This window comes from Poecilia latipinna, unplaced genomic scaffold (genome assembly GCF_001443285.1).
Source record: "Poecilia latipinna isolate Pla-1442-1.1 unplaced genomic scaffold, P_latipinna-1.0 Scaffold844, whole genome shotgun sequence".
NCBI classification, from domain to species: domain Eukaryota; kingdom Metazoa; phylum Chordata; class Actinopteri; order Cyprinodontiformes; family Poeciliidae; genus Poecilia; species Poecilia latipinna.
This window is the reverse complement of record NW_015113460.1, coordinates 122,233-148,067: the sequence shown is the minus strand read 5'-3', so window position 1 is coordinate 148,067 and position 25,835 is coordinate 122,233. Positions and strand designations below refer to the sequence as shown.

The 25,835-nt window shown below is 40.1% G+C and overlaps 1 protein-coding gene across 9 annotated transcripts in view; it reads right to left on the bottom strand.

Annotated features, from left to right (window-relative positions):
* The window catches only part of usp2a (ubiquitin specific peptidase 2a), a 43,777-nt gene that overhangs the window by 12,038 nt on the left and 5,904 nt on the right, over positions 1-25,835 (bottom strand). For 2 of the 9 annotated variants that reach the window (XM_015047816.1, XM_015047822.1), the window contains exons 2-3: positions 14,785-15,559; positions 12,078-12,203 (exon numbers count right to left, since the gene is read on the bottom strand). In XM_015047816.1, coding sequence (XP_014903302.1) covers positions 12,078-12,203; positions 14,785-15,504 — 846 coding nt within the window. In that variant the 5' untranslated portion in view covers positions 15,505-15,559. Of the gene's footprint in view, positions 1-2,752; positions 3,240-12,077; positions 12,204-14,784; positions 15,560-24,122; positions 24,218-25,461; positions 25,603-25,835 lie in introns of those variants that run through there. The other 7 variants (XM_015047818.1, XM_015047817.1, XM_015047819.1 and 4 more) reach the window with 7 other exon arrangements.

Sequence of the window (25,835 nt, the reverse complement as noted above, 5' to 3'; positions counted from 1 at the left end):
ACATCCTAGCACTTTTAGCTGTGTGAGTGTTTTATTTCTCTCAGTGGGATGCAATCCGTCACAGCAGATCACCGAGTTACTGTGCACATGAGACGGGGACGATACAAATTAATATATAACTCTGCAAGCCAATGTGCTGCCTTCTTGGCCAGAAACACCCTTTAACCAGTAGATTTAGAGCAGAAATTACAGCATCGCTCAGTTAACCAGCAGGAAGCATGTGACAATACAGCAGCCCACTGGTTTCTTATGTAACTACTGTTCTGTCTCTGCTTCACACATCTTCAGAGGAATGCACGGCTCTACAAGACAAACACACACAGAGCTGCTAGAGTTAACTACGAACTGACAGGCCCATGTTAACAATATGCTGAAGGCTGAAGCCCAACACCAACCTGTGTTTAAGCACAACATATCTATAAGTGAGCGAGTAGAAAAAAAATCAACCATAACTCAAAACATGACAGCTTCAGCAAATTTGAAATTGGTGATGAATGCGAACAGCTTGATTGGCTCTGACGTGCCAGTCAAAAACAAACAAACAAAAAAAAACAATCAATCTATGCAGTCAGTGAACCCGTCATACTATTCATACTTACTACAACATAGAGTGGAAGTTGTTACTGCAGGAAGACGGTTCAAAGTTAGATATTTTTCCTATCAGCTAGGTGATAAAGTTTCTGAAATAAATGTGCTTTTCAGTAATATTCTAATTTATTGAACGGGTTTGCACACTCTGCATGCCAATTATATGTCAGGTAAGTGGGGTGGACTTTGACTGCTTCTGGTGAAGAATTGGGCATCTCTGATGCTAAATTTCATGCAGAGTGAAGAGTGGTGGAGACATGAAATGAACTAGAAAACAGTGAAAAATGCTGGTTAATTGCAACCGATATAATTACTGCAATATCCAACATCATTAGCATAACTGAATATTCTATCAGTCTGTTAATGATCCAATTTCGTCCAAGCACGTTTTTGCTCCTTAAACATGTGGTTGTCACAGGATATGCTGAATTTGAAATAGCTGATTATAAAAAATTAAGGCTGAGAAATATTAAAAAACCATAAGGCTGAGATGTTGCTGAATACTACAATAATGATATTGATTTTGATTAACACATATTTGCCTTTAATGATCTTGATCACTGGGATCTAAATCAGATCTGCACAAAAGAGATGGAGAAAGTTCATTCAACTGGCCAATTAAAGCAAGTGAACTCTGGTACATGGCTGCAAACTGTAACATTTACCAAATATTGCATCCAGTCAGTCCTTCGGGATTGCAATATTTTATATACACTCATACTGTGATGAGCAATGAAATTATGTAAATTGTGCAGGAAAAGTGACTGTTCATGGGAGGAAAGCAGAAAAAAATAAAAAAATCATGCTGTTCCTAAAGCGAAATCATAAAATTCTGATCAGTTTAGCTCCAATCCAGAGAAACAGTCTGGTTAGGTCAAATGTAGCTAAAATAACCTGATATTGTTGTGCATCCAATGAACTTCTGTGGAGGATATGTCGGAAAGCTGTGGCAGACAGCTGGCTTGAACCTTGGAGCCTTCAGAGTTGGTGCACCGTGACACCGGCGAGCACACACGGCAAAAAGCAGCCATTTAAAAAGCACAGACAGCAGAGAGACATTCAGGACACGTTTCCTTGTCAACGTGCATGCCGAGGCTTGTAGAGAAGGAGGTACAGAGGACAAACAAGGGGCACAGAAGGACAGGGAGACGGTGACAGTAAAATAGACAAACGTGCCAAGCTGCTGCGCCTGGCCAGCGCTGAAGTGTGTTCTAATGTAATTTCTCATTACATAACAAAAGCTGGCACACAAAGGAGCTCCACTCCACACTGTAGTCCTGGAGGTCACATGCATACACAAGTGCACACTCTTTCAGCTGCAAGGTGATCACATTTTCAGCATTTTTATGTACTGGTTTGTTCCGTTTTTTTTGCCAGGAAAAGTACAAACAAAATGCAGCTTCTGGTGTCTATGTTAACAATCAATGCATTTAAATCGCATCTGTCAACATAAGATGGAGAAAGTCAGATTTATCTTTTCAGCCAAATTATATATACATTGAAATTAACCCAGTTATCAGCCATCTGGTTCCACTTTAGCGTATTCCAGCATGTTCCTAATCCACAGCTCCGGTTCTCTGAACATTATGTTCTCAAATCTTTTACTCATCTAAACACTCAGCTGCGTCTCCCCTACAAACGGAGGGAGCTATCACACATATCATTAACAACGCAAAGCATACATAAAACGTGAGCGAGAAGGAGGTCACATCTGTATTTATTTCCCTTCAAGAGGCACACAGGAGCGGTGTATGAGAGGGATTACAGTGCGGTTATATAAGCAGTGACCTGCCTGTGCAGGCCCACTGATCCTGGAACAGCTCAGAGCGGCTTACCCCTGCAAAAAGATTCACTTGTGCGTTCAACTGACTCCATGACGTTCTCATGGCCAGTGTTGGTGACCGGACTTTACATCGAGTGACATGCACAGTACACCAAAGTTTGTACCTCCACACATGAATCTCAGCCTAACAGAATGTGAGAAATTAGTGAGCTTCTACAGCCAGATAGTGTACCGAGACGCGAGTTATTACACAAGAACATATTTCACACAGTCATAAGACATGCCTTATGAGCTCACAAATAGGAACAGCTCAACACAAAGCAGCTATAATTCTCCCTACTGCTGAGCAGAGCCTGTGAAGTTTTTTTCCCCCCGTCTTACCTTTGCTTGATTTATCAGGAGCCCCACGAACGTTGACACCAGCACCGACCCCGACATGCTGCCCTTCCTGCGCATCTCTTGCTTAAGAAACGGAAAGGCGGCTGCGGGAGGCTCCTCCGGCACTGTGACCGTGTAGGACTGTCGCATGCTCGGCATGCCGGCGGGAGGACAGACGTCTTCTACCGGAGCTTCGTGTTCAAGCGGCAGCGGAAGCCTGCGCTGCTTGTCGTTGTCTGGTCTCGCGACGTTCACGCGTTTAATGAAAAACTCACGGCGGCTCTCTTTCATTCATTCACTAACATTACGTAGAGACGTCACAAATCACGCCAAATACACAGAACCTGTAGCAGTACCTACGCTATAATAACACTGAGGTAAAAGGAGCGTGTAAACCAGAGAAAAGGTCCAAAAAACAGACTTGCTGTATCATTCACTGTACGTCTCCATTCAGTGAAGCTGGTCTGGAAATAGCAATAGACGCGTATTTGGCTCTGATTCCGTTTTATAGGACTGCAGGTCCTCCTCTTTAAAGTCAGCCTCCAACAAACGTCAGAGACCGCCTCCGGACATGCTCCTTACGTCACACATCATCTCCATGAGCTGATGTACTGATGCTGGGTCCAAGGAGACTACTCATCTCCTCCAGGCTGAGCGCAGAAACGACTATTATAGAAAAATGCGCCACCAAGACAAAGCCATACAAGGGGCAGCGCTGTGAAAAACTTTTGTATTTCTTTCTTTTTTTTGCGTGTTTTCATACTTTTATATAGAACAAAAAATTTGTAATATTAGATGAAGACTCACTTTATCTAATATGAAGTGTGTAATCAAGAGTAACCAGTAACAGAAAAAAAAATATTTTAAAATGGTTAAATTTTATAATGACTAAAACCTTTACAAATCAACATGGCCCTTTCTGAAAACAGCTAATGCCCCCAAAATTTAATTACAGGTTGTTGTGCCCTTGGTGGAAACTTGTCTTGACCTTGAAGGGATAAACTAATAACTGGAAATTCTTCTTCAGATTACATTTTAATAAAAAGTAGACTTAATGGTTTTGCACTAAAAAGGTCCAGGTTTTAAATCTCAGCCTGAGGCTTTTTTTTTATGGAGTCGGCATGCTCTTCAAGTGCTTGCATGAGTTCTCTCTGGTACTCCAGCTTCCTATCACAAACCAAAAATATGACTGTTAACTTAATTTACTCCAAATTGTGGTTAGGTATGAGTGTATGTGTACATGATTGTTTGTCCAGATTGTCATAGTGTTGCCCTTTGATGGACTAGTGGCCTGTCCTTAGTGTACACCACCTCTAGCCCAGCGATTGTTGGAGATGGGTACCTGCCCTCTCCTATCCTCCCATGACTCCCCAAGGACCGGCAAATACCAAGTACAGATAAAATATGGATAGGTGAATCAAGTCATGTAGGTCCAAAAAAAAAAAGCTATCCCATATCTGAGTAGAATTGGTTTGCTGCAGCGATCAATTCTTCAACTTCTTATCTTTCTGTTTTTTTTATTTTTTATTTTGACAGATCAGCTCTAAGGATAATTTGCTTTGTTTATATATGAATTCTACTTAAGACACCTTTAGTACTACCAGTTTCACCTCTATCACCCTTGGAGAACCATGAGAACATACAGAGTAGTTAAATGTTGGGCACAATAGATGGGTCCAGTGGTTTTAAAATTAGACTCTGCATCTTCAGAGGCAGTCTTTTTTCAGACTTGGGTGACTCATCAGTTGGCCAAACAATAGCAAGGCTTGAGTGGGAGTTTATTTCAGGCTATAGTAATAACAAGTTGATCATTGTTCCAACACTGTCCAAGAGCAGTCTGTATCACATAGGTTTCAGCTGTACGTTCATTTAAAATTTAAATGTAACTATTGAAGGTGCTGTTCTTACCCAGACATAAAGGACAAAACTTTTTACTTATTAACATCTCTGACACTGAAGAGTGAGATAAATCATCAAAAGTGCAAAATCAATAATCATTTTATTTTATTTAATTTAGCAGATTATAGGTTTCATGAAAAACAAAACAAACAAACAAAAAAACTACGGTATTCAGTGGTATAATGTACACTTGAAATGATCAAGGACACCAGAAGGGAAGTGAGGAAGGAAAGTCATAATAAAGGAAGGAGGCTACTTTTAGACAATAAGATAGGGAATACACTTTGGAAAAAGTAATATTTTCCAAACCCAAGTTTCTGACTGTGACTAGAAATGATTGGTGACCGAAGAATTACCCTGCCCTTTTAAGGGGACTCATAGGAGCATCATGGCGCATTGGGACAACTGCTGTGTTCCAAGACAGAAAAGGTTACTGGTATTTAGCCATGGATAATTTTAACAGAACTGTTGACACTTCTGTGTACAACTTCTTCTAAAGGCATAGCGCGCTGCCCAAAACCGGAGGTGTTGTTTAACAGGAAGTTGAAGCGACATATGTTACACGCTGCTCCCCTCCCAAGGCCTGTTTGGTCTCCTATAGTACACAAGGAATATTATTTAATCAAAATATCCTCCAAAAAATAAAAACACACTGTTGTTTCATTGGTCGGATCAGGTAAGGAGAATTTTTTGAATCTCTTAAAGGTACGTGTTAATTGCCACAGAGCCCATGTTATGTCATTTCCTATTATTAAAGAAGAAAGGAAAAAATTATGATATGCTAGATGACGGGATTGTCAACCACCAATGAAAAACATTATGAATCAGAAAAGAAAAATAACAATTGCGTGCTTGGGTTAGATATTTAGCAGAGTTTAAATGGTGAGCTACAAACATAATCAATTTAAACTTTTTTCTGTGTGAGCTGAACATAGGAGTAGCTCTTGCGAAAGGTTAACTTGGAAAACACTGTATACTTGACACCAGAACACATTGATGAAACAGCAAAAGATATTAGCTGTCTCTTGACTTGTTTACCTGGGTCAAGAGGACACTCATCAATATGTCTCAGATAAAGTATCATTGAGTGCTCAAATTTTCCCACGCAAGTAAACAAGTGAGTTAAGAGACGAGGTGACAGAGGTTGGATCTGAGTCAGAAGGACTTGCTTTTTAAAGCTGTATTTGATTTATCTTAGAGGTTGGAGCTCGGAGACAGGAATAACGTCACACCTACGTTGGAAACCTCATAGTTGCAAGATGGAAAACAATGGGATTGGCTAATAATCCTGGTGGCTAACTGCTTATCCCAAACAAAGCTGACAATAGTGTATTTCTCTTATTAGTTAAAATACAAATGGAACATGTTCAGAAGTATGTAGGTATTTAATACCATTACACATTCCAGTGGTCTAAAGATAGCATCAGAAATGCTCATAGTTAATTTAAGCCGCCTTTAGCACATTTTTGTTAGGTGCAGCCATGTTGAATACTAAACTTGGAGTTGCTTGAGGCCCTATCTCGACCTTCCTGGCTGAAATTTTGACTTCATTAGGTGTTCTCTTTTCATTTTCAACTTGTGGTACATGGTGTTTAGACAGGTTTGCTGATTCAGAGAATTTTCCTAAGGAACGATTCTTATTAATGAAAGAAATCAACAGAATGTGCTGTATCTCACTTGCCAGTTCCTGGCAGTTACACTGACTGATCATACTGGGAAATCCAAACTTTTGATAATGTCAGCCTTTTGCTTACCCTGCATGAATTAATCACATGATCGAACTCTCAATACAACAAGCATAGTGTGAGAGTGCATGAATTTAGTTGAACTCATGTGTAAAGTGAAGGAAATGCAGCATGCACCCTGCAAGATTGTGACCATGACTCTGGTGTGTACACAACAAATAACCAAGGAGCATATTCCATCAGCAGGCTGTGTGAGTGAGGGAGGGGGAGAGAGAGAGACATGCAGAGAGAGAGCGAGAGACCAATGTCTAAATCTCTCAGCTGGAAAACTACAACATCAGAAGGGGGCAAAGAGTCCATGTCTGGTTTGATATCTGACGCAAGAAGCAGGTCATAGTGATATTATCTAACAGATGTCAGACTACAATTGCCTTTGGATACATGCTCTTCCCCAATATATTCACATTATCTGACCTTGGAAAAGATGACTTCCCCTTTAAACTTTTCCACATTTTGTCATATCACGACCACAAATTGCAACTTAAATATTTATAAAATGGTGTGTGGTTTTTAAAATAGTTCACAAATATGTACATGCGTGCACTCTACTTTAACCCGATAACTCTAAACCAAATCCAGAACAGATTATTGCCATTAAAAGTCACACAATTCTCTGTGGAAGAAAACTAACATTTCAGTTCACCCTGTTGTTAACCTCCATGCAGTCTCCTCCATGCATTCGAAACCTTCACAAACACTGGGTAGTGACCAGATCTATGTAAAAAAATGCTAAAATCAGTTTATCTTTTCCACTCTACTTCGTAAACATATGCCACTCTGTGTTGGTCCATCACATAGCTTATATGAGCAACAGATTCCTTTTCAAGGAGATCAACATATTTTACAGTCATTTATGGAAGGCTAAGTGATGCCTCACTGGGAGTACATTGAAGATCCCAGTATGAGGTCGTGCTTCAGGACAGAACACTCTGTCAGTGTACCAGAAGATAATGAAGCATGCTGTACAATCATGGGACAAATGGAAATAACAGAGAGAAGGATTTTTTGCGAAAACATCTCTTTCTTTAAATAGTTATTTGGTTTATAAATAATGAGCTTATTTGCTAATTATGAAGCGGAGAGAGACAAAAAGTTGAAACAAAACTCTGAATATTATCACTTACATTACTGATGGTATAACAGTAATTATTAAACTGTTCAAAAGCTTACAACCAAAGCAGGTCTTCAGTGTTCTATGAAGGAATGAACTTGACCCTTTTTCTATGTGTATTATGTAAGGTGGTGTGGGGTGGTGACTGGAACAATAGTTTGATTAACTACAAGCAAACATGAACAGTATTTAGTTTTTAAGGCACGTCTTTTTGTGGATAGCCATGCTGTACGTCGTAGCTTGCTGCTGATTCTAGTCCTTGAGTTTTGTCGAAGTAAGACACAAGTAACTGCTAAGACATCAGTAGCCAGAAAACATGACCATCTAACAGCATTACGTTTGTCTGGAGCAAAACCACTTTCTATCGCAACTTTTCTTTAGGGATGCACAATACATTGGTATTCAAAGTGATAACGGTACTTGCCATTTTAACATACTAGTGTTGATCCATTAAGTAACGCTGGGTTGATATTAAAAACCAACATTCATTTCTATCTTGTTACAGTTTATGTATATGTTTTGAGGGGGGGAAACGAGGTGGCCAAGTGGTATGTTTGAGCATGTGATTGTGACATGGATGCAGTACGGCACTTTTTTAAAGCTGTCTTTATAAAATGTTATAAAATTAGCATTGGTAAATACTGGTTATCTGCCCTTACAGCAATATTAATATCAGAAATTAATATTGGCCCAAATTTTTTGCATTAATCCATCCCTTCTTTCCTTGGGCTTTTAGTTGACATTACTGTAGTCAGATTCATTTAAAGAAACAGACCTGCTCTCCAGATTTCTCTGGTATGGTGACCTTCATGACATCTGCTGGGATTGACAAAACAGCCAAATGGTTTAGAATTATGTTTGTTTGTTTTGTTGTCACAAAAGTTGCATTAGTCTGCGTCACTACTTAAGAGGTCCTTGGGCCATCACACAAACACTGATCTACCTTCATCAATCCTTGACAGTATTGTAGCCAGGCGTTTCTGGGTGACATAACAGCCCTAATTTGGTGGCTAGACATGCTGTGCACAAGTAGACTCTGCTCTGTGACAGAAACTCTTGGTTGAACCCAGGAAGTGACTTCAAGATGTTTAGACAGCAGACGACGCCATCTGTCAGAATCAGATGTACTGACAGGAAAAGTAGAGTTCTACAAGAAGAAGAGAAGTCAGAAAGTCCTGCACAGGCTCTTGCCACAGTAACCCTGGACTTGATAATAAGTTTAAGAATAAACTAGATGGAGTCTGTGTACATGTCTAAGTAGTACTCTGTGTAATAATAGAACTTGGAACGTGCAGTTTTATATTTTCAGTGTAAACAATAGTGTGCCACCCTGGACATCAGGACCTTGGTACAGGTACGCACAGTAAGTGGCGCTGTGCAAAGCCCTACTCAGCTATGTAAGTGTAAGGTTTCCTCACAGACTGTCTACACTCTGACCTACAAACCCAATCAAACAGACTCACAATAACAGCTTACAAAACTCAGCCAATAAAATGTTGACCCTCTTTGCCTGAGAACAAAGAAAAAGCTCAAACATGAGCCAGATTGTGGCTTTTCTTTCCTAAACCAAACCATAAGCTGTCTGACCAAGTGGGAGAATGGAGAGTCAGACAGTTTAAATGTATTGCTAATGTTGCTCAACAGAGAGTCTAGACACAAGGCCCAAACAATCAAATCGAGGTAAAAAAAAAATCAAGACATGTTACACCCAGCTAAGCCACCTTAGTCTTACTGCCTGTCAGCGGAAGCTGAAGGAAGAAAGTGGGACCAAAAGTTTAACACTGTTTTTGACACACTACTATCAACACCAAGGTGATATCACAGTAGTGCTTTTTGCAAAATTCCTAATCTGATGTTCAAAACTGAATACAATCGCCTATTTCTAAACAAGTAAAAAAAAATGTAGCCCAATTTATGAGGGGATCCGAAAAGTAGCACAAATTCTTATTATTGTCAGACTGAATCAAAGTCATCCAATGACTGCACTGTCTAAATAGGTGTCATTAATAAACATTTATTATTAATACAACAGTGTAATAGACATTGTTCATGTGATCTCCTGGCATTAAAAGCCAAGTCTTGGGAAAGTCTAGTGGCTGTCAACATGTGACTTTATGTGGTGAAGTACTGTTAGCTTTTGCAGCATCCCCTAGATATGAGTGACTTGAGAATTCTACTGTACACCAGGGGAGGCAGCAGATTTTTTTCTGTAGCTCGTCAGTTTTTCAAGGGTGCTGAGAAGTGATCATAAGTTCACACCTTTCTCCATAAAATACTGAATATACTCTACAGTCACCAACAGTGAACCTAATAAATGCAGTATTTTGACGACCTCTAGTTTCTCAAACACACCATACAAAACAAGACCATTGCAAACCTTCTTCAACACTAAAACTCATTGACAGGTAAGACAGAGGACACTTTTCACTTAGGGAATGAGCCTGTTGTTGTGGTAGAGGGAGAAGGCATTACAAATTCTGTTTTGATCTGGGATCCTGGAGATTTTCTACTCGGTCAGTGGTATAACTGAACCTGTTACTGTTCCTCAGGGAGGTTTTTCAAGAGAAACTGTATTCACAGCTCACTGATGAATTGGAAATTTCCAAGACAGATATCAACGAATGCACCATAATTTGCTAATCAAATAAAGGTACATTCATGCTCGTATTTGCTTTGCACCATGTGATTAACCTGGTAGAGCTGTGTCTCCTAGTTCTCCTCGCTGACAACACAGTAATGCAACACAAGCAGAATGCCTGTTTTGATAACTTTTTCTTGAAACTTCTCTGAGCATCATATAAACTTGATGGCTATTTCTGCAGAACTGGTCTTTCTGCCTGCATGATCACCAAGAAATCCGACTCTTCCACCTACTTGCTTACAGTATGTCAAATGAGGTCATAGGTTCATAACCAATTCCGATAGTCTTTTTCTGTTGCTGTTGTTAACTCATAACTATATTCCTAATTGACTAAAAGGAATTATTTTTGTATCTAGGTTAAATATAATCAGAATCAGATTTCATATAAATATTTTCATCATAGGAAAAAATTGCATTTCTTGGAGGGGAGTGCTATGTCTGAATCCTGGGTGCCATGTCTGAATGCTGCACCTAATCATTAGACAATTTCTAAGAATTTTAAAGCAACATCAAGAAGATGGACTCTGACCAGGTTTAATCAGAGGATTTGATGAATCTGCAGAAAAAAACAAAGATAGCTGTGTCATCCACTTTGTCTTACTCATCACTGAAGCACAACAGCACACGCAGCTGTTATTTTTCCTCAGCAAAGTTCTAAGAAACCACCAGGATTGGATTTACCTGGCTCTGCCAAACCTATTTTAGGATAGTCTTCAATCCTGGTATATGTGGCTGTAAACATTCATGTTCCAACGAGAAGAGGAGGATTGTGCGGATGCATGACTAGATGGACTGCAGTTTCTGGAAAGTGGGAAAAAATAACAAGAGAACTGGATGTATTTCACAAACAGTGGTTGATAAACTCGTTTCAATTACTTTTGTGGAGCGATGAAACTGAGACATCTATTACGTATTAGTGGTATAAACACGGAGATGGAGGAGTTTAAATACAGATACTGCACAAGGGAAGTGAAAAATGGACTGAAGGTGGAGTGGAACAGGTGTGATTTAGGACAGGTGATAGTTGCTAAGATGTATGGTTAGACAAGATGGCATTAAAAAAAGGCAGAAGAGAGCAGATGTGGTTCAGATTTTCATTTAGGACAAGATTGGAAATGGGTTTATTGCTCAGTCATTGTAATTTATAATTGTCCACATGGACAAAAGGTTGCTGATCAGACGAGACAAGGGTTGTGCTGTTTAGCCACAATGACAAAAAGAATATTCACTGCCAAGCAAGGTAGTGGAAGCTTTGTGTGGTGCTGTTTTGCTGCCAGTGGAACCTGTACAAATGAGGAAGAATATCCTTTAATTCTTTATCAATTCAGAATCTGAAAGCAAATAGAACACTATTCCTTTTTTTTTTTTTTACATTCTTATTTTAATATTTGTAACAGACTTCTTTAAATGTTAACATATACTAAAGGCTATAACCAGCCTTTTTAAAATGTTCCTGTTTTTTATGGCCTGGAGATGGCTAGTCCTACTATTTTGCTAGTGGAGAGTGTCTGGATCAGCAACTCTAATTCATGTGAGATTAGTCAGCTTAAAATTAATTAACTCTCTACCCCTGTGTGAGTTGCATCTTTAAACTAAATGATAATTATATGTTCAAAAAGACGAGTTGTTTCCTTAAACATGGAAGGCATTTTCTGCTGTACCTTGTGTCTTAAACAAGTTGACTAAACTGAGGCTTAAACTATTATTCTGTGTGCTCCTGTTGAAACTGAACAACATAATTTCATTTGTTGGTATAGAATGTGAACATGACACAATCTACAATCATATCTGTGGAAAATGGATCCAAGTGCTTTGTTGGTTTTTAATTGGAACCTACTTGCTAAGGTGCTAAAATCCACAAAGGACAAATGAGCTTATTTTCCCAATGAATATATCTAAGTAGCTGTTAAGAGTTTTGGAAAATTCCCCTACATTTTGGACTGGTCTTGGCTGAGAAACAATATGTGGTACAGCTGTCTGGTGCTCATATGTCCTGCAGCAGCAAATCCACCACCATGGAGAGATGCACACTGCCTTGAATAAGCTGGTGAGGGTCACCTGTTGGTGTGAAGCACAACAAGGAAAAAGAATCAAGGAGAAGCCTCCTGAGAGAGGGCACAGCTGGAAGTTTTTTGGATGAAGGCCATCTGCAGCCAAGCAAAAGCTTTTTTTTCAGTAAGGGGAAAACTTCCCTTTTTATTGAAATACGGTGAACCAAACTCCTGTTACTGTGCCGGCTGACCAAGGAGGGCATGGGCTGAGCTACCAGGAGAGCTGTTGCTTTTCAGAGAAGTCCAGGTAAGCTGACCATGCCATTGTTTCTCAACCCTGCTTAAGCCAGTTTGCGACAGCCATTGTTTCTTTGCCTGTTCCCATACAGGAAGTTCATTGTTTTGTTTAGGTTTTTGACATTATTCTGCTTTCCACTAGTCCATAATAAGTGAAATGTTTAATATAATATTAGTAATTTTTTTTTTAAAAAGTGCATTTGTTTGGCTAATTTTATTGTTTCTATTGACAATAACAGTTTTAACTTATCAATGGAGTGTTCAATGTTAGATTATTTTTAATGATCATTACTAAATAGCTTTTGAATATTCTTAAGCTTTAAGGTCTTTATTAAGCCTTTACTCCCCGAATGGTCATTGATTCAACACTGTGGTGGCCTCTTAATGAGCCATTAAACTGAATTAAATTGAGAATATTGCTTATTTTGTCGATTATATAGAATTTTGATTCAACCGCAGTAAGCTCGATAAACATTTTAATCAAGTTCCACCAGGAATAAATTGTGTTGCACACAGTTCTTAGTTAACACATAGTTCTTGCAGTTAAGATTAGCTGAAATAACTTGTTGAATAATCATTCCAGGCTCCAAAAGGACAAATAGCTGAATCTTCACAATCAGGTTGAAACCCAGACAATAAGCCAGCTTCAATAGGTTTCTTGAAGATGGCTGACCTGATGTGACCCAGCTCTGGTTTCAGGAACCAGCCGTACAGTGGCTGATCAGATCTCTTAGATGGTCTTCAGTCACAAGTCAGCAACCACCACTGGTCTCCTCAGATTCACCATCAAATTCATCAGCGTGGGACAGTGCACAAAATATTGGACAGGACACAGTTAACAACCACCCATTTAATCTGCGTGACACAGTGTCACCCATATATTTGCACTACACACACGTGTGCAGTGAACCCACGCTTTTGACACGTGCGGAAGTTTCTGCCTGAAGCTATGCTTGTTACCAGGTTTCTATGAGGACCACCACACACTCTTAGCAACTCAACAAGGAAATCACACTAGGTTTCTGTTACACGCTGTGTTGCTTCTGAATATGTGCTGGAAGCCTAAAGTTCAGCTCTTGTTTACACAGACCACCAGGTGACATTTCTCAGTTCACATAACAGTCAACAACATTTATTTATAATGTGCAAAGCTCAAATGTAAACATATCAATTCTACTACACTGGCAACAGACCAGACAGCTCCCTCACCGGACAATCATCCATCCATAAAACAGAATAAACTACAATACCCAGAGTGCCACCTTGCTCAAGGAATGGCTAGCTAGACAGAAAGTCATTAATATATTTGCAAATTATTGCCTTTAACCTGTCTGTCACGAGAGGACCCAAACTGAGGAGGTAACAACTTCCAGGAAGGTAAAGAAAATAAGTCATCAAAACTGATATGAGTGTGCTATTAAAATATCAAATAAAAGCATGCAATCACATGATACATAAATAAAAACACACACACACACACACATATATATATATATATATATATATATATATATATATATATATATAGAGAGAGAGAGAGAGAGAGAGACTTTTATCTCAAGAAAACATTGGAGATGAAACTAAATAAATCCAAACAAATGACTAAGGCAAACATTAATTAATTTCAGTTGTGTCTGGTACATTTTCACATAAGCTCCCATGATACCACTAAATAACAATAACAAAGTTATGTTAAAAAAAACCATACAAAATAATCATAAAAAAATTGTAATAAGCAACAACAAAAAATCTTGCTTTCCAACTCTTTCATGTACAATGTTGCCACCCTGCGGGACTGATCTCATATTTGCCAAGGAAACTCATAAATACTGAACTCGGTGAGGCCAGAGTGGCCTATAGACCAAGCTCACTCAGGAAAGCAGAGAGTGAGATAATTGCTGGCTTTAACAGGCATCAAGTGTCCAAGAGGTTATTTTATCACTATGGGTACTGAATAGAATCAGTACCCAAAGAAGCTACTTACACACACTCAATTACTCCACGTAATATAGGGGGGTGGGACAATCTGGACTTTCTATTTAGAGGTTCAAAATATTTCCACAGAAAGTCAAGTAAATCAATATGTTTGGTACTCAAGGGAAACTCAAAGTGATTTGACCAACAGCGCCCCCACCTGGTCAAGAAACACTTCTACCAGTTGCAATGTGAGTATCACTAAGTTTTCCTTTAAAACATGGGAACTCAATGAAACAAAAGCAGAGCCGTGCAGAGGACATCAGTGCCAAAAACCGCAGCTTGGATTCTATTCAGCCTCCATCAGCTTGCTTATTGATCATATCTGGATGAGCACACATCATGTAAAAGCAGAAGAAGAAGAAAAGAGAACTTACTGTGGAGTTCCTGCTCGGGGTGTCAGACATCCCGTTGCTGCTTGGTTCCCATGCCGAGGAGCTATATGCTCTGCTGCTGCTGCTGCTACTGAAGGCCTCCTGAGTGGAGCTCCGCAACAGGCTCGAGCTGCCCGGTCTGGAGCCTATGTCATACGACTCGGGCACGTTTTTAGTTCGACTGTGGTAGCTCCGTAGGGCACTGGTGGAGGTGGAGGACGCATCGCTGAGGCTCAGGGAGGACAAGTCCCTGCTCAGGTCACTCTGGGAAACAGACTTTCTTCTGTTGAGTGAGATGCTGGAGGCCGCCGGTGAAGAAGCGAGGTAGCTGGACTGGTAGGAGCTGTAGCCTGAGTAGGCGGACCCCCCACTCAGACCTGACGCTCCGTAGCTCTTGACGGGGGTTCTGCTGAGGCTCTCGCTCCGTCGGCTGTTGATGCTGCTGCTGCTACTCCCGAGGATGTCGGTGCGAGGGATAGTTCGACCCCGGTCTCGATCGGGGTCCGAGGAGGCGCTGTAGTTGCGGCCGCGGGCGGCGGAGCTGCTCAGGTAGCTGGACGAGTATCCTGAGGAGGAAGTGGAGTTGGGGGACCTGTAGGTGGACAGCCGGTCCCGCTCGCTATAGGTGCTGAGGCCCGGGGTCAGGGAGGGGCTGTAGGAGCTATAGTGGCTGGTGTAGGAGGAGCCAGCATAGCGTTTGGGGGTGGAGGAGACGCGGGACATGCTGCTGTTGCTGCTGGTTTTTCAGCCAGGGGGAGCCTCTGAAAGACTGCATCGACTGCAGACACAGCAAAGAGACACAAGCACTGTATTAGTTCATCAGCAACAATGGGATCAATACAAACACCACAGCAACACAGCAGGCAGGAGTCAGGCCATTATTCATCCACGCCTCCCCTGAGCTCTGAACGAATGATTCAGGAATTTATCTGCCATCACATCACATCTGCTGTCAGCCTGCATCATCCGAAGCAAAAACTGACCCATGCACACACTCATCACCCTGCCTTTAGGATTCCATCAATATTTGAGCCTCTTTACCTACATTTATTACTGATCACATTAGTGCAGCGCACAGTTCCTCCCAATATTCATAGCACATCAGCTTTTATCCAGCTGTTTTTTTATGACTGTTTGAAAATACAGCAGGAACAGGATTAAGACTGGAAGGACAGGTGAAAGGTGAGGGAATCTCTTCCTTAGCCCACTGGGGAGTTGAAAGAGCAAACTGGAGCATTTATACAGCTGGCAACTTGACAAAAACTTGGACCTGGCACTGCAGATCTTACTCCACACACTTAGTAACCTTGGCAACCACACACCAGAAATATCGCAGCTTCACAGTTCTTGAAAGGTATTTAAAGCAAAAAGATCGAGGTTTGACTGCAGTCTTCCTGCTGAAATCTAAGAGTCAGTTTTTACCCGAGTTCTCCAACCTGTAGTTCTGGATTAGCCCAGGTGCATTATAACTGTGACATTTAAAAAAAGACACAGGGCTGCAATTTTCAGTGTCTTGTAAAAAAAAGTCTTCATACCCCTTCCACTTTGTCATTTTGGATTTTTTTATGCACACAAGTATAACATATTAGTGCATAATGGGGCTGGGCATATCAATCTCAATATCTCTATGCTATCGATGTCAAGGTGAGTATTAGTATTGGACTGATATTAGCATGAGGATATTGATACTTTTGTTTACAGTTTCTCTTCTTCATATCCAGCAGATTTACTCTAGTTCACACCAGTACATATGCAGGATTTAAAATGCCAAATATCAAGAGTTTACATTTTCAATTTGAGAAAATGCTTTTATACCTTTTTTTAATGTTTGCATTTAAAATGTCTGCCTTCTTTCAAATATGATCCGTGTAATTACCCAAAAAGCACAAGTTCACTCCAACAGTGCTCCTCTCTCTCTCTCTTGGCTCTTTCTGATTTCACATTGTGATCAAAGCTGCGATTTTAGCAGACTTTTATATATTCACGGAGCAAAAAAACCCCAAAAAAAACCCCTGATATTCATGTGTCCAGTCAAAGTCTAGACCTAGACTTGTTGATCTCTACCAACACTTGAACATTGATATTCACAGCTGCTCTCTATCCCTGATCTGGAGCAACGTGGCAAACAACGAGTAGAAACAGCAAAAGGTCTGTCTAGATGTGAAAGACTGGCAGAGATGTACTGGATTTAAAGATGCCTAATTCCAGGGAAAGGTGTTTCAACAAAAATATTAACTCATGGGGCTGTGTGCATGCAGCTATGGAAAACGTTCCCTTGTGATTTAAATCTTGTTTACTGGAGAAGTCAACAAGAACCCTTATTTCACAGAACTTTAACTTTAAATCCAGATTAAACAGATTATTTTGACACGTCAAGCTGAATATTTTCTCCCCATCACCAACCATCAAGATGTCTCTCCAGGTGAAGTCCGTGTGTGAGGTGGAAGTAATGGCTGGCAGCCTAGAGTGTTTGTGTTGCAGCAAAGCCTCAGAGAGGCTCCTGTTCACATGTGCAGAAGCATCTGAATAAATAAAAGTATCTGATGTTGCTGATCCGTGTTGAGTTCATCCAGGGAGGCTCCGATTTCTTTAACCTCGCTCTTTCTGCTCTGATCTCGCCTCTCTTACTGCTTCCTATGCTCTCCTGCTCTCCCTTCATAGCTCTGTGAGAGTGGGCTTCCTTTTCCTCAGAATGTTCTCCTCCGTATTGGCATAGCTTTCTTATGGTCTCTCTCAATCTGTTTTTCAACATCAAAAGGTTTCATCAATAATTCAGCCAATGGATCCGAACCAGGTACATGAGCACTCGGATGGAGGCAGGCCAACATACGCAGAAGAAGGCCATGTTCAACCAGATGAAGCCAGATGATGAAGATAAGTAGAGTGATCCTCTGTAGTTTGGCAGGGTTGTTTTGGTTTTAGCATTCTGACACAAAAAGGAAGAATTATGTGGACTCTAATGTTACAGAATCTGAGAGGACAAAGTCATCTTCTGGCTTCACTTTTAATAACAACCTTTTTCACAAATATCACATTGATATTGAATAAGTGTTAATTGCCCTGACTAAAGTTTTAATCACGCTATTTAAAAAAAAAAAAAAGGTAACACTTTATTTGAAGGGGGTTGAATAAGACTGACATGACACTGTCATAAACATGACATAACACCTGTCATGAACATGAATATTTATGACTGTTGTCATAAAGCGTCATTCGGTAAATTATGACACTTAATATGAAGTTGACATTATTCAAAATGTCTTTGTTATGACAACTTGACATTAACCAAGAAATCATTACTGATATAAATTTGTTATAAAAGTATTACTGATTGCACTTTAAAAATTAGGTAACTTTATGTTATTAAAGGTAAAGTTTAAACAGTAATGATTTATTGGTTAATGTCAAGTTGACATAAAGACATTTTGAATAATGTCAACTTTGTATTAAAAGTGCTTATTCATGTTCATGACAGGTGTTATGTCATGTTTATGAAAGTGTCATGACAGTCTTATTCACCCCCCTTCAAATAAAGTGTTACAAAAAAAAAACCATTTTTGCACAATAAAAATACACTAATAATTACCAATCACTAGTTAGAACCAATTTAGATGAGAGGAAATCTACACACACATCATTAAGGCTCCAGTTGCTTATGATAACCATAGTAGAATAAAGCTTGCCATATTGTGTACCAAGCATGAGAGAACATCTGCGCTTGCCATCTGGAGACAGATATTGGACTAATTACAGCACCCCGTCTCACCCACAGGGTGGCTCAGTGACTGGCTTCAGCCTTGCTGCAGGCTCCCTGTCCCATGATGTGCAGAGCGGAGCAGAGATGGCTATGCTTGAAGGGTGGGACTGGCGAGTGGGGTCCTGTTATTTTCAGTGATGGCTCGCTGTTCTGCATTAATTACCACATATTATCATCATGTGGAAAGAGGATAAAAATGACCAATGATGCTGTGAAGGCACAGATTAGCTATATTCTGGTAGTACCACACTGTGCTATATCATCCATCATTAAGTGTTTCACCAAGACAAAACATGTCCACCTGTCTAAGGACTATATATTGACCATGTTCAAAGTCCCAGAGCTGTCTCCAATCAAACAAGAACCCAGTTCCTGTAGGTGTTCAGATGATCAACTGTCAAGTCAACAAATTGTGAAGTTATGTTTGACATGTACAGTATTTTTATAACAACCTAAGTAACACAGCTACTTGATAGTGCTATAAAATGGCACTATGTGCCAGGAAAGCTCATAATACTGCCACTTTAATAAGGGTTTAATTCCCACAGAACCATGAAGGCCTGACTTGTAGAGTGTTGTTGTCATATGTACAGCTTCTCCCACATGAGCAGAGAATCTCTGCAACTCCTCCAGACTTATCATGGGCTTTTCTTCCAGTAGGCTGCCAGCCTTCTTTTGAAAGGAATTAGTAACATTAAGTTTTATTTAAGGTATTAGAGTAGAGCCAGATTTGTTTTACTTTACCTGTCAACATTTTTTAAAATCATGTATAATTTTTATTTTTCTTTGCAGTTATGTGCTGGCACATAAAACGGCAATAAACCACATAGAGTTTTTCGCTGTAACATGACAATATGAAGTATTCAGAGGGTGCGACTGTACATTACTGCAGTGAACTGGAACACAGACACACTGCATTTGAAAAATAATTACTATAGTGTATGAATTGCACATGTTACAACAGGAACAAAAACTCACACACTTACACATTCTGGCTATTCTACATTTTCAGCCTCCCCTGAGGTAGTGCTACCTGGCAGTTACCATGGCTACAGTAGCAACAAGTTATGGCCAATTTAAACTTCCTATCAGAGCTGCTGACTGGTAGCTACGTTCTTGTCTTTTCTTCAGACCAAGAAAATTACAGGTTTCTGACCAGCAAGCCTCTACAGCTGGGGGAAAAAAGAGATCAGACCACTGGCACCCATTACATAAGAGATGTAATGGGTGCACCAAGATTTTAGGACATCGCTATTAAAAATATTTCAACTGAGTGGCAGAGATGATTGCATGGTGCACTCCAGAGAAGTTTGTAGCAGCTGCCTACTGGCATCGAGATGGAGAGATGAGGTTTCACCTACGGGGCAAGTTTCAGAGAACTAGGCCCAAATCTTTTTACGAACCTCACTTTCAATATGTGGAACTGGATCCCAGAGCAATGCTCGGCTAGTATGAATCTACCCAACGACCAAGAAAAAATAGAAACTAGTGGACAAATTAACACTGCATTTGGCATTCAGCTCATCCGCAAAAATATTTGAGAGAGAGAAGTAAATTCATTCAGATTAAACAAGGCAGTCACAGAAGAAAATGACTCCACAATTTGACTCCATGTCCATGTGAAATTGCACAAACCAATGATAAATATCACATTATCAGCAATGGCTTTTAAATCTTGGTCCTCCGAAACTGCAGAAGAGCAGACATGACCTTCAAATCTTGATTCTTTCTTAATATTTTCTCACCGTAATATTTGCTCAGAGTGAGTTGAAACGGTAGTGATACCATAAAAAGTAGAACTAAATGGTAAACTGAATAGACACAGAGTTGCATCCAAATAGAATTAAACTCTGCTTCAGTTAAGGGTTTGACCTAGAAACAGATTTCCTCACTATCATTATTTATTCAAATAACAAAGTCAAGTGTAAACCAAGAATACCCCATGATTCAACAGATTCTACTCACCTTCAGAAGCAAGAACTATTTGTAGTCGTTTTTGTACGGAGTAAAATTTTATATGTCAAGGAGAAATTTTGACCCACTCCTTTTTCAACATTGCATGAATTCATTGAGGTTTGCAGACACTGTTTTCTGCACAACTCTCTGCACAATTCCCACAACAGCATTTCAATCAGGTTGAGGTCTGGACTTTGACTGGGGCTTCAGGGCACCTTGATTTATGTCTTTCTTTTCACATATTGTTCTGTACAACTGATTATTTTTCTTGTTTATGACTCATTTTGACAGAACAGTTATTTTGACTTTTAGGTTATTATGACCTAAAAATATGACACAGAAGGCCTCACTTTTGATTTAAGATTACATTCGGTGAACAGATTGGTTTGTGGTCAACTCAATGGCAGCAGGACACTTTGGACCTGCAGCTGTAAAACAAGCCTAGACCTTTACTCCTCCCCTACTGTGCTTTGACAGCAGCTGTTTATTCTGATGTAATTGTTTTGGTTTTACCCAAACAGCACTGTGCATGATAAAAAAAAAATAAATAAATAAAAACATCTGAACTTGTTCTCATGTCTCAGCAGATATTGCTATAATACTTTTGTAGTTTATTCAAATGCACCTCCTGGATGCCTTTCCCAAAAGCTATACTTGGGGCCTGATCTACAAAGATTCCAAATAAAGAGCGCTAAAATGTGTGCGCAAGCATGCATGCGTAAAAGTGGTGCCGAAAACTTGGGTAAAAACTTTTCCGTTTAAAAGCCAATCAACTTTTTTGAGCTTTATTTTGTGTTATAATGTTATTCTTCCATCAAGAACATACCTGGAGTGTTGCTTTGATTCTTTCATCCAAGTTTGAGAAATCCTTTAATCTCCCCCAGCAGCCATTCGGGGTGCCTGAATGCTTGCCCCCACAAAGCCCTAACAATTTGCACAAACCTCCTACTTGGAGCTGCAATCTCCAGCTGAGCTTCTGCCTCACAGAACACCCCTGCCCCACTCAGCTCCTCCAGACTAGCGGCAGAGTTATCAAAAATCTACTGGAACTGAACATTTGTTGAGTATAAATACAAACTCTTTCTCAGTCTGACGCTCCTGAGAACGGTTGGAAACACTGTGAAACATTGTATTGGTTTATGGCTAGAAAATCACCTTTTATTCCAGAAGGTACGTTACTATGACATCTTTCTAAGGAGACCATAAATAAGCAATAAAGTGTAAAAATAACTGTTACAAAATCATTGGTTTAACTTTTATTGCTTGATTCTGTTTTTTGAGCCTTTCCGAGTCTGGTGATCTGCCCCACCACCTCTGCTTTTAGACAGCATGGCTGCTTTAATTTCACAGTTTATAAGTCAGCAATATGTAAGAAAAACATTGCTTCACCTACAGAGTTGTGACAGGTACAGAGCTATCACAACATCTGGTTGAAGTTGCCAGTAGGCGATGATGTCTTGTTAAACAAACACGTCCGTGGCACTGATTCAGCCAGTCTCACATAAAACGACCTTTTCTTCACCTCATCGACCAGACCTCCATTGAGCCAAACATAAGAACACTGACAGGTGGATTACATGATATTGATCTTCTTGTTACACTGAGATGCTCAACTGGGCTCCTGTGGATTTACAAACCCATCTCTCATTAGCAACATGTTACTTGGTGCAGCTTTATGCCACGCTTGGCTCAAGAGAGTATGTTTCCACCATTGACTTTGACTATCACTAAGACATAAATTCTAACTGGTCGTATTGGTTCTCACCTGCTTAGACCTTTCCACATTATGTCATGTGTATTATGGCAAATTATGTAAAAGACCAACAGAACGCAACATCTAACTGTGACCTGGAAGACAAGAATACATTGTTTTAATTTTTTTTATTTTATTTTTAAAAAGTGTCAAAAGTGTCATTAGGATTCATCTCTCTCTACTTTGACAACACCAAATAAAATTTAACGCAACTATTTCCTAAAGAAGTCACCAAAGTAGTAAACTGCTTCCACCTCTGAGTAAGAAACAGACATTACCTAGGCCACCAACTCTGCTAAGCAGGTGCCTGCCTATATGTCTTAATTTCAAAGAGGAGGCAAATTGAGTTCAAACAGACTTCACATCAAATGGCCTTTAAATATCTGAAAAACAGAACACATGCTCAAAATCTTCCATTCAAATTTTCCTGAATCTCCGCCTGCTACAGTCTTCACTACACAGCCTAGATTTGACAACAATAAGAACCTGGAGGGGAAGAAGGCCATTAGCATTTATCACTATCACCATCTGTTGGTGACTCACGCACGAGGCCGTGACTACAGTGCAGAGGACAGGATCTGTGGGCTGCAGTTACTGCTGCTGCACCCTCGGCACATGACCAACTTCATTCTTTATTCATTGGCTCAATCATTTGGTCATTTACACTCCGTTACTAATTAAAAAGCTCATCGATCTCTGCTGATCCACTTACTGATGCTGATGGATGTTATATGTTACAAAAGATTAGAGACAATAACCCTGACAACTTCTATTACCACCTTCTCAAGTACAGGTGATTTGGACAAGAGAATTGTAATCTTCAGCTTTACAGAATGTGTCCTCAATGATTGAAAAAAACGAATCCTGCTTTTAATCAAAGCTGTTGCTGACATCAGTTGAAACCATCAGGTGGATGATTCATTCAACCATCCAGCCTGTCAGCGCTCTCAGTGACCTGCTGTACCTGGAGGATTTGGTATTTTTGGGTCTCATCTAGATTATGACGGAAATGTCGCTGCAGTAACTTGTTACTTTTCATCCAACGTTCTAAGCTACAACACGGCTTATATTGACCGACTGTTTGGCTGGACCGGGTTTTGTTTATTTGCAGTGTCGATAAAAAGTATATCATGAACAACAATTTTTTTTTGACAAAAATACAAACTCTTTAATGTCTAAATCAGAAAACTAATTTCTGCCAATTAATGACAATATGTAACCTAAAATAAGGGTTTGTGAACATATTCACCGCCTTTAAAGTGACCATTGAATCTCCAGCCATTTCAAGAGCTCATGGTGCCTCGCACACTAAGCATGTTTCCAGGGCCTTTGTAGAAAAAGGCCCTGGAAGCATCAGCATCACAGATCTCCAAGCATACATATCAGCGAACAAAAAGTGCTTTTTAAAGTTTTTAAACCTTTGTTTCAGCCAAACCCAGCTGAAGTGCTACTGAAAAGCACAATTTGAGTCTCATCAGACCAGAGCACAACGTTCTAGTTAAAGTCTTAGGACATTACACTTGTGATGGCAGACGTTCTGGCATCACTCCCAAACAACTGGTTGCCATGTAGACAGTGTCTGACAGTTGTTATAGAAACTTGGCAAGAAGACGATGCTACTCTTTGCTGCAGTTCTCCTAACGGTGATCTTTAAAACTTTTTGTCCCAATCCGGCTCACTGTGTGTAGAGGCAAGATAAATATGGGGCCCTATCCCAGCCTAAAAGAAATACACTCTGTTCCCCTTCGTATTTATGCTCCAGATAAACAGTCCTGGGCTCCTAGAAACTCTGATCAACTTTAAAAACTGAAGTATAAATGATAAAAACGCTTTACTTATATTTTTATCATTCATTTATGTTTGGGAAGTTGGTACCTGCTGTATTTGTAGCAGTGTGCGTCAGACTTCATGGGTTTAGGGGCAGCTCATCCTACTGATGCCACCCCAGAGTTTAAACACAGAGATCACCCCTGTGAAAAAACACAGACATGTGAGTGAGAACACAGGATCGGGGTGTAAAGCAAATACAATGAAAAAGAGTGAAAGTAGTGCACTTCTGGGTGTTAATCCAAGTGTGATGGAGTTTAAGGTTACAAACTGATGGTCAGACATTCTGCTTTAGATAGAGGGAACAGCTTCTGAAGCAGGGCCATCCAGAACACTGCTGCTCGCGTTTGCAATAAAACCAGGAAGATAGAGCCCATCACCCCAGTTCATTGGCTCTCTGCCTTGGAGAATAGATCATAAAATATGTCTGTTAAAGCACTGAATATCTAGTACCAAAATACATTAAGGAGTTGTTGTCGTCGTATCAACTTTCAAGACCTCTCTGGTCTTCTGCTTCTGGTCTGCTCCTCATCCTCAGAACCAGGACCAAACATGGAGAAGCAGCATTCAGATTCTATGCACCGCAAATCTGGAACAAACTTCCAGAACACTACAAAAAATTGTGAAATACTGAATTCCTTTAAATCAAGGCTAAACCCCTACCTGTTGTCAGACAGACAGGTTCACTTGATGTGATTTCTTGATTCTACAGCTCTAGTGGTAACCAAGTCTGAGTGTGAACACTGAAACTGAACCAGAAGAAATGTGGTTTACTCTGGTTAATTTATGATTTAACCACAAGTGAATTAATCTCTCATATTTCATAAGGTTGGTTTGAAGACCTTTTTGCTTTAATTAATAGTTTGCATTTACTACTTTATCAGATGTTAATGATCGGAAACATTTACGTTCTAAAACAAATTCGTAATCTAAAGGAGGAAATCCTTTTTCACGGCACTGTATGTGCAGAATGACAGCTAACACGCCAGAAAACCTTTCCATGGATGACAAATATAGCGTGTGAGGAACTTCATATTGCCTGGAAGTCCTATAAATAGAGAAGTGAAGCAGCTAGAAGCTTAACTTCACAGCAGACACATTCAACTGTAAATGAACGAGCGATAATTAGAGAGTGGGATGGACACTTGAGATCCTACAATCAAATCTAAGAAAGTTGCTCCTGTAAAGCTCACACGAGGAGGATAGTTTAGTCGAGTTTGTTAGAAAGAAAACATGCAGCAGCTTATTACCATCGTACTTAAAGCGAAGCTTCTTGTACTCAAGCGAGAAAAATCTGGAAATATTATCCCCAACCCTCAGCGCAGCTCCTCATAGAAGATCACTACAAAGCTGAGCAAACAGTTGAGACCAGAACCAAGCAGGTTACCTGCAGGAAGATAAATGGAGGTTTGAGAAGGCTCACCCTTGTTGTTCAGAGCAGCTGGGTCTATGGACAGAAAGCAATAGGGGCGCTACTCAGGACGCTGCAGACCCACAGAGCAAGAGGACAGATAGTGTGAGCACGGCTGTCCAGAATGCCACGGATCAGGTTACAGAGCCGGTAAATATAGCAGACGCCCGTGACCTCCACAGGTCTCTCGGCGCTCCTCTGGCATTCTACTTTACTCTTAAAGGACTAGTGTTGAAACTTTCTGGAAGCCAGGCGGGCCAGAGGTGATTTCCACAGCTCTGCTGGAGCAAGCACTAAAAACATGTCAGAAATCATCTTGAAAAGTTAAGAATGCGCCACAGTGGATTGTG